Source organism: Psammomys obesus, unplaced genomic scaffold (genome assembly GCF_907164565.1).
Source record: "Psammomys obesus unplaced genomic scaffold, mPsaObe1.curated_primary_1811, whole genome shotgun sequence".
Classification (NCBI taxonomy): domain Eukaryota; kingdom Metazoa; phylum Chordata; class Mammalia; order Rodentia; family Muridae; genus Psammomys; species Psammomys obesus.
In genome coordinates, this window is record NW_026596051.1 from 17739181 (window position 1) to 17749135 (window position 9955).

The 9955-nt window shown below is 40.4% G+C and overlaps 1 protein-coding gene across 2 annotated transcripts in view; it reads left to right on the forward strand.

The window, feature by feature from the left end:
* The window catches only part of Fam193a (family with sequence similarity 193 member A), a 76342-nt gene that overhangs the window by 63900 nt on the left and 2487 nt on the right, over window positions 1–9955 (forward strand). For both annotated transcript variants that reach the window (XM_055623891.1, XM_055623892.1), the window contains exon 19: window positions 4001–4082. In XM_055623891.1, coding sequence (XP_055479866.1) covers window positions 4001–4082 — 82 coding nt within the window. The remainder of the gene's footprint in view (window positions 1–4000; window positions 4083–9955) is intronic.

The following is a 9955-nucleotide window of genomic DNA, read 5'->3' on the forward strand; positions in this document are numbered from 1 at the left end:
TTATTATTATTATTATTATTATTATTATTATTATTATTATTATTATTATTTTATTTTGCTGCTTTTCTATATGTCTTATAGTGAGTTAAAATGTGGACTAAAGTAGTGTAACTTACGAAATACATACTGTGTTCTGGAACTTAATTTTAAAATGGATAAAGTATCTCAATGTATTTAGTTTCCTGTGCTGGGGTTAAAGCCCATGGCATGTGCATGTCAGAAAAGCACTGTGCTTTTGAGCTGCATTCTTTACCACAATTCATTTTATATTAATTACTTGTTGAAATAGTATTTTGATGTATTTTATTAAATTATTACCAAATGTAATATTTCTAAGTTTTTAAAATTTTACTGTTAAACATATATGTGATTCAAATTGCAGTCCTGTTAGCTAGTGTGTGTGTGTGTGTGTGTGTGTGTGTGTGTGTGTGTGTGTATGTGTGAACTTCACGTTCTTTGTTTTACTAAATTGTTTCACTGTTCATGTCTTGTCAGTCACTGGAATAGGTATATCATGTATCTGTAGACAGGGGTGACAGATGTGCTCTCCCCCTGTACGCACACACTGTCTCTGTTTTCGTTCTCTCTCTCTCTCTCTCTCTCTCTCTCTCTCTCTCTCTCTCTCTTTCTCTCGTTGCTGTTTGGTTTTTGTTTTGCTTTTTTAAAGACAGTCCTCCAACTTATCTTGTGTAGCTTAGGGTGACCTTGTACTTCTGATCCTCCAGGTTCCACTTACTAAGTACTAGGATTAAAGGTATGTGCTACCATTTTCATTTTATGCAGTAGTAGGGATTGAACCTAGGGCTTTGTTCACAGTAGGCAAGCCCTATACCAAATTAGCTACTTACCAACCCTGCTCTTCCAGTTCTTAATTTGTTTCAGGATTTTTGTTTGTTTGTTTATTTGCTTATTTTCAAGTTTCTCTGTGTAGCCCTGGATGTCTTAGAACTTACTCTGTATACCAGACTGGCCTTGACCTCAGAGATCTACCTGCCTCTGCTTCCCTAGTACTAGGACTGGAGGTAGTATCACCATACCTGGCTCATAAGTTTCTTTTGTTATTGTTGTTATGTCGTTATCTGGTCTTGATATCAAGGTGATACTAGACTTAGAGTTTGGAAGCCTTTTTCTATTTTATGGAATAATTAAAATTATACTGGCATTAGTTTTTTGAAATTTGGATAGAATTCTACAGTGAATCCATTTATTTCTGGGATCTTTCTAATGTGGAAAACTATTACTGTTTCAGTCTTGTGGTTGGTTATAGATCTGGTTGAATTATTTCATTTGTTCAGTCTTGGCATGTTGTATAAGCATTTTCCAATTTAATGGAATGGAGTTTTAAAAATATATCCTTAAGATTTTTTGAATTTCAGGGTGTGGTAAGAGTAGCACACATCTTTAATCCCAGCACCTCCAGGGGGCAGAGTTAGCTTAATCTACAAAGTGAGTTCCAGGACAGCCAGGACTACACAGAGAAACCCTGTGTGTTTGGGGTGAGGGTGGGGGGATAAAGATTTTCTAAATTTCATTCATTTACAGTCTCATTTTTCTTTTTATTTCTAAATTTTACTAATTTGTGTTTTTTTCTCAAGCTGGCCTCAGAGATTTGACTACCTCAGCTTCCCCTCCTGTGCTAGGATTAAAGTCATGTATGACCATGCCCAGCTTGGCTTTATTTTTTTGTGTATATGGATGTTTTACCTATATGTATGTCTGTGTTCTGTGTGTGTGCCTGTTACCTGTGGGTACCAGAAGAATGTCAGGTTTCTCTGGAACCAAAGTTACAAATGATGATAAGCTGCTATGTGGATTCCGGGAATCAAACCAGTGTCCTCTGGAAGAGTAGCTAGTGCTTCTAACTGCTAAAATATCTTTCCAGCCTTTGGAGTTCTTGTTTGTTTGGATGCGGGGCGGGGGGGCGGTTGTTGTTTGTTTGTTTGTTTTGAGACAGGTTCTCATTATGTAGTTCTGAGTAGCCTGGAATTCACTGTGTAGACCAGACTGACCTCAAGTTCACAGAGATCTGCCTGCCTCTTCCTCCCAGGTACTGGGATTAAAGGTGTTTACTACAACATAGAGACTCTTTCCAAGTCTTGTGCCTCTAGTTGTTTTCTTACTGAATCATATTCTTCCTGAAATGGTTGTAGTGTTTTCACCTTAACTGAGATGATGCCTCTAGGGCTGAGGTTCCATCTAATGCTGGGACAGGGGCCAGTGTCTGGAATGCTTTTATGAAGAATGGGTGTTGAATTTTATCAAGGTTTGTTTGTTTGTTTTTTCTTGTACCTTCAGAGGTAGTTACGATTTTTCTTCTCAGGCCCATTCATAATAGTGTTATTGTTTTGGTTTCCTAATATTAAGGCAGTCTTACATTCCTGTCATAATTATTGCTTGTCTGTGGTAATTATATTCTTTGATTGAGGTTCTGTTTGTTGTTACTTTATTGTCTTCACATTCATGGCTTTGTAATTTTCTCTTTTGTAGCTGCTTTAATTCCTTTGCTGTATTCTGATTAGGAAAGCATATGATAGACCCTGTAGTACTATACCTGCCCTGGTGTGCTCAGTGTATGTGTGTGTGTGTGTTTGTGCAGTTCTGGTTGCCCCTGTCCTGAGACTCTGAAAAGGCTGCTGAGCTTCACTCATCACCTACAGCATCACTATTGTGCCTTCCCCAGACAGGGCCAGAGTTCTGTTGACTTCTGATTTATGTGTGTATGTTTTTCTTTGCTTTTGCTTCTTTATTACTGTTATTTTACATTTACTTGTTTGTTGTGGGGACACATACGCATGCTACTGTACAAGAATGGAGATCAGGAGGTAATTCACAGGACTTGCTTCCTTACTACAACATGTGTTGTGGGAAAAGGCTGCTGAGGTGGCTCAGCTGTTAAGAGCACCAGCTGCTCTTCCAGAGGTCCTGAGTTCAATTCCCAACAACTACATGGTGGCTCACAACCATCTGTAAAGGGATCTGATCCCTCTTCTGGCATGCAGGTATACAGTGTTCATGCAGACAGAACACTCAGACATTAAAAAACCAAATTAAAAAAAAAAAGTGTTGCAAGAATCCAACTGAGGTAGTCAGACCTTGGCAGCAGTGCTTTTAGGTGATAAGCCATCTCATTAGTCCTGTTTTTCTTTTTTTCCTACTTAAAGTAGGGTTTTGTGTGGCCAGGATGTAATGACTAGGATAACAGGCATTGGCTGCCATAGCATCTTCCTTCTGTGCTTTTCATTACTACTGCTAGAATCTTCAAATGTAGTGTCTGTGTTGGAATGCAGCCCTGTGCAGGTGTGTAGAGACCTTGCTGTGAATCATTGGCTATCTTTCCTCTGAATCTTATCTTTCATTCCTTCTGAGGCCCTCTTCCAGGACTTGTTCCTTTTCAGAATGGACATTCCCAAGTCCTTGGTTCTTTAATCCTGTGAATTGGCACAATGGCAGCTACTGTTAAGTTAGTGAAACGTGCCCTAATTATGACACTGTGGAAACACCCCATTATAGAAGTAGGGTGATGGGTTTTGGGGAGACTGAGGTTCACTTTTAACAAAGACATGCGCTCCCTCTACCTTTACATTTTCAGTGATACTGCATATCTGGAACCTTGAGCCAGGCTTGGGGAAAGGGTTCAATGTCCAGTCAGACCTGACACAACAGGGAAGAAAAGTTGAAATTCTCAGACTTGGCTGAGATTCTGGAAAGTAGAATGTCAATGTCCTTCAACCAATGAGCCTCTGGTGCCCTGGAAGGTGAAGCAGGGCTGCGCTTTTGTTTGGGAAAAGCCTAAGTTCTAAGTTGGGCTTCCTTCTGGCAGTTCTTGGTGATGGGACCTTGAAGCAGTAATGGCTTTGTTAGCAGATGAGTGAGCCTCTAGGTAGTTAAAAGAACAATCTCCTCTCCGGCCTTTTGCGGAATCTTGTCGTACACTTTGTGTTTATTTTGGTGAGATGGCCACTCTGATAATGTAATGTGTCTCCTTTCCTTCACTTTACAGATGATGTTTTCCTGCCTAAAGACATCGACCTGGACAGTGTGGATATGGATGAGACCGAGCGGGAGGTGGAGTATTTCAAAAGGTAACATAAGGCCTGCATGTCAGGACATTAGTGGGTTCTTGTTTGCCAAGCTTATCTGGTTTTTCCCTCTTGCCGTGACTCTCCCATGACATTTTTGTCACCCTGGGTGAATGTCAGGAACAAGCCAAATAGCAGATAGTCCCACCTTATCCCCCACTTCATGCCACCCATACCCTTGCTCTTGTGTACACATCTTATCCTCACTCACCTCTCACTTCTTTCATTGTCCATATGTTCAAAGAGCAGATGATAGTGGCAGTTCTCTTGGTTGGCCTGAATCAGCAGCCTCTCGTGTAAGAACCTGGGACCTCCCCAACCTGCTGCTTCTGATTCTAGCCAACTATGTTCTTGGAAGCCTTGTAGATGACACTTCTGTACATGTGGCATTTGAGTGTACTAACATAGCCTTCTTTAAGGAGAAAAATAATGTTGAAGATATGGCAGCTTTCTGGTGGCAAATGTGATTAGGGCCATATTCAAGGATGCTTCATTTACTGTATGAATTATGGGAGCAGAAATTACTTTAGCAGCATACATGTCATAGACTTGTAATCCTTAGTGCTTGTAGAGCTGAGGCAAGATTACAAGTTCCAGACAAGCATAAGCTACATAGTAAAACCCTGTCTTAACCACATGAAGACCAGAAGGGCACATTATGTTTTGGAGTTTTTTTCTATATATATGGGTGTTTGCCTACATGTATGTCTGTGCACTGTGTGCATGCAGTGCTTGTGAAGGCCAGGAGAGGTGGTTGAATCCCCTGGAATTGGAGTTAATTTTTTGGCTGCCATGTGGGTGCAGGGACTCAAACTCAGATCCTCTGGAACAATAGGCAGTGCTCCTAAACACTGAACCATCTTCAAGGCCATGAAGGACACAGCATGTAAGAAAGAGAATAAGACAAGGCAAAAGCATTTGCCCTCTATTAGAGACTTGCAGGACGTATATTAATGGTTAGACATGAAAAACTCTCAAAGCCCAGGAAGAAACCAAAGGAAAGAAGAAGTGAAATGGTTATTGTTTGCATATGGCTTAAGCACATTTATATATAATCCAGAAAAGCTTGTAAATAAATTAATTGAATTTTTAATTTTTTCATTGTTTGGCTTGTTTTTAAAGACAGGGTCTCATGTAGCCCAGGCTGCCCGTAGACTCACTATATAGCCTCTTATCCCTGTTCAATTATTAAAGCATCTACTCAAGGTTGTTGGATACAAAGTCAGTGTACAGGATTCTGCCTTGATGTCATAGACTTTAAGGAGCTCCAGAGGGGCCACATACCCAATCTGCATTTTAAGACTGACCAAATCAGTGTCCTGCTGCAAAGCTCCTTCCCAGCCCCATGTTTGAGAGATGATCTTACTAAGTTACTCAGGCAGGCCTTGAACTCAAGATCTTCCTGTCTCAGCCTTATACATGCCTTAATTTACAGATACTCAGCCACCAGTTCCATGCCAACCTACATTTCCTGGCCACAAGTGCCTGGGAACAGATGCTAGGACAGCAAAGAATTAAAGCCAAGGCTGAACCCAAGCATTGTGATTCATTTCTCTAGTTCCAGTTGTCTGGAAAGCTGAGATAAAGTGATAACAAATTTGAGATTGTTCTTGATTATGCAGTGAAAATCTTTCTCCAAAAATAGAAGTAGGGGCTAGAGGGCTGGCTCGTCAGTTAAGAGCTCACATACTATTATAGCACAAAGACCCAGGTTTTGTCAGTATCTCATAACTGCCTGTAACTCCAGATCTGGGGACCTAAGGTCCTCTTCTCACGTCTTTGGGTACCTGTACTCACATGCATACACTCTGACACAGACCTACACATAATTAAAAATACGTAGATATTTGAGAAGAAGAGAAATAGGCCTATCGAGATGGCTCAGCAATCAAAAAGACTTGCTCCTTTTCCAGGGGACTAGAGTTCCGGTGTTTTGTGCCCACAAGGAGCTGCTCAAAACCTCCTGTAACTACAGCTCCAGGAGATTCAACTCCTTGTGCCCTCTACAGGCACCCCAACACATGTGGCATATACAGACACATATGTACATAAATAGTAAAAAAAAAAACCTTTTATTAAAAAAGGAAGATACTGGGCTGGAGAGATGGCTCAGTGGTTAAGAGCTGTCTGCTCTTCCAGAGAACAGTAACCCACATGGTGGCTCACAACCATCTACGCCCTCTACTGCCCTCTTCTGGCATGCAGATAAAGCACTGACTGTGCATAAAATAAATAAATAAAATCTTTTTTTAAAAAGGAAGATATTAAGCACAAACATATGTCAGTAACCACAAATAAAAAAAAAAATGTGCCTGGATGCAGTATCTCATAGTTATATTCCCAGCAATCAAGAGGCTGAGGTGGGGCCTAGACAGATGGCTCAGTGGTTAAGAGCACAGTGTGCTATTCCAAAGGACCGGGGTTCAATTTCCAGCACCCATTTGGTACCTTACAACTGTTTGTAACACCAGTTCCAAGGGATCTGACAGCTTCACACTAATGCACATAAAATAAAATTTTAAAAATAAAATTAAAAAATTAAAATTAAAAAAATTAAATTAAATTAATTTTAACATAAAATTAAAAAAATAAAAAGAGGCTGAGGTAAGGATCACTATGGTTCAAGACCAACCTGGTCTACATGGTGACTTTGGGTTAGCCTAGGCTAGCATGAGACCCTGCCTTAGAAACAAAAATTAAATGAAAATAAGTTGGAGCACATTATATAGATCAAAATAAAAGTATCAGTTAGGTCAGTAGTTTTCAACCTTCCTAATGCTGCAACCCTTTGGTATAGTGCCTTATGTTATGGTGACCCCCCCAACCATAAAATTATTTTCGTTGCTACTTCCTAACTGTAATTTTGCCACTGTTATGAATTGTAAATATCTGATATTCAGAATACCTTATTTGTGACCCCTGTGAAAGGGTCATATGCCCTCCCCAGCGGGGTCGCAGCCTACCGAGAGCCCCATACCGAGAGATGATATTAAAAAGTTTGAATGTACATTTATATATACAACTATTTGTAATGCCATACTTGAAATAACCAGACACGGTGTTGTACACCTGGAAAGTGAATGCAAGATCCAGCCTAAAAAAATTGTCTCAAAAAAAACAAAAAAAAACCTACAGAAGCAAAATAGAAATGGCAGACAAACAAAAAGGACTGCAGTATTGCTGGGAGTTGTGCCACACACCTTTTTAATCCCATCATTCAGGAGGCAGAGGCAAGCAGATCTCAGTGATTTTGAGACCAACCAAGGCTATGAGACATTTGTCACAAAAACAAAACAAAGCAAAATAAAACCAAATAGAACTGCAGTATTGACCAGTAGAAACAACCCGCTGGTGAACTACTGTAGTAAAGAGTGTGATGGCTCTTCTTGGTTGTCATCTTGACTCATCTGGAATTAACTAAAACCCAAGTGTATGAATACAGCTATGACGGACTGTGCTCTTCAGTTATTTAAAGTGGGAAAACCAGCTTCTAATCTGGATCTTTTGAGGTGGGAAGATCTATCTTTAAACTGGGTCACATCTTCTACAGTCTATATAAAGAACATGGAAGAAAGAAACTCTCTCTTTGCCTGCTTGCCCTTACTGTCACTGTCGAGTCCATTCCTTTACTGGCATTAGAGCCCACTTCTTTAGGGTTCTGGCATTTATGAAGGCCAGCTGAAACATTCAGCCTTGTGGACTGAACTGGATTCTTGGACTTTCCTTTGGTAGACAGCCATTGTTGAACTAGCTGGTTCAACAGCCTGTAAGTCACTAATAAATAACACACACGATAGTTCTGTTCCTTTAGAGAACCCTAACTAATATAAAGAGAGAGGGGGGAAAAATCTGTAGGAAACAGTTCCCTGCCTGGGAAGGAAGAAAGAAGCATGTCTAAAATAGAGGTACTCTGTCTTTCCATATTGCTCAACTTCCAGCTGTGATTCTTAGCCAGTATAGAAAAAAAAGAAACTGAAAGCTCAAACAATTTGAGAGGAGGGAATAAAACTATTTTATAAACAGTCTTTTGTCTACAGAGTAAATGTGAAAACAGTCTTATCACACAAGAGCTGTGTGGGTGAGTGTAGAAGTTAATTTGGCTTTCTCTTTATCATCAATAATTTGAAGTCAAAGTTTAAATAGACCTAGCACTTATGGGCTGGGAATTTATCTTCATTGGTTAGGGAACCTACTTAGCTGTTTGAGGTCCTGGGTTTTCTCCAAAAAGAAGAGAACAACAGATGGGAAAGGGTGAGGCAAATAGCATTTAGCATAGTACCCAGATCACTGCAGTACCCATGCTTGAAGCTAGCAGAGGTTGTACAATATTTATACTCAGGGAGCTTTTCAAAGGAAAATAGTATAAAGGGGTCCAGCTAGATGACTGAACAGGTAAAGGCACTTGCTGCCAAGCCTGACAACCTAAATTCAATCCCCAGAACCCTTGTGGAAGAAGGAGAAAACCAACTCCAGGTAATGGTTGTCTGACTCCCACACTTGTGCCTTGACATACACATGCTTTTATATATAATAAGGAAAGGAGAAAATGTTTAAAAAGTAAAAGATGGAGAGGGTCACTCACTGAGGCTGGAGAGATAGCTTCAGCAATTAAAAGCATTTGTTGTTCTGGGAGAAGACCTCATTCATTTCCAAGTCTTAACCTGGTGTTTCACAACCATCTGTAACTCTAATTCCAGGGAATCCAGTGCCCTCTTCTGGCCTTCCTGGGCACGAGGCATACATGTGGTGCACATACAAACATGCTGGCAAAACATACGTATTCATAAAATTTAAAAGACACCACCAACAAAAAAGTGCCAAAGAAGGCCTTAACCCACAAATCCTGTTCAAACAGTAAGAGTTAATATCATAAACCCCAACAATGGTCAGTGTATTAGAATCGTTAGAGAAATGGAATGATAGAATGAATATGGATATATATTAAGAGAGGATTTATTAGAGGGGCTTATAGGACATGGTGCTGGTAGTCCAGCAATGGCTGACTCTCAACAGAAAGGCCAGAAAACTAGATGTCTCAGCTATCCAAAATCCCAATTTTGGTACCCTGTATAGACGAGTGTGGTACATGTAGAATGTGGTCCAGTGATGGCAAACCTGATGGGTCTGGATCTTAGATGTAGATAAGGCTATCCACTTGCTGGGCCTGGGGTTCTTTTGGGGAGCAGCCAGTGTTTTATATTTTTGAGCCTCTGGTAAGCTTTGCCTTTGCAAGGATTGAGCTTGTTCCCTGAAAGGCTTTGGGCATTCTTGTTGCTTTGTAGAGAAAAGGGATTGGGATAGAGCCCATACATGTGGGTGACAATTGGACAGTAGATAGTGGAGGTTTATAAGGTTAGCTCCAGGAGAAAAGAATTTGGATTCTGGAGCTGAGATGGCACAGTCCTTCCCTGGCAGAGACTTGTTCTTTCTCCGTCTGGACAGAGGCAACAAATGGGCAGCACATAGCTGAGCAGCCACAGGTACCTGGTTGAATGATTGAACCATAGTTTAAAAACAAATATTTAGACAACCTGAAAACCATCATTTTAGGTTTCATTGTAAATTCTGCTTCCCAAATCAGAGCTGGAATGTTGAGAATGAGAAATTATACAAGAGTCTTTAAACAAAAGGAAAATGCTGTGTGGGCTGGAAAGATGGCTCAGTGGTTAAGCGTACTGGTTGCTCTTCCAAAGGACCTTGGTTCAGTTCTGAGCACCCACATAGCAGCTTCACAACTGTCTGGAGCTCTAGTTCCAGAGGATCTGAGATCCTGACACAGACCTACATGTTGGCAAAAATACCAATGCAAATAAAATAAAACTAAATTATGAAGAAGAAGAAGAAGAAGAAGAAGAAGAAGAAGAAGAAGAAGAAGA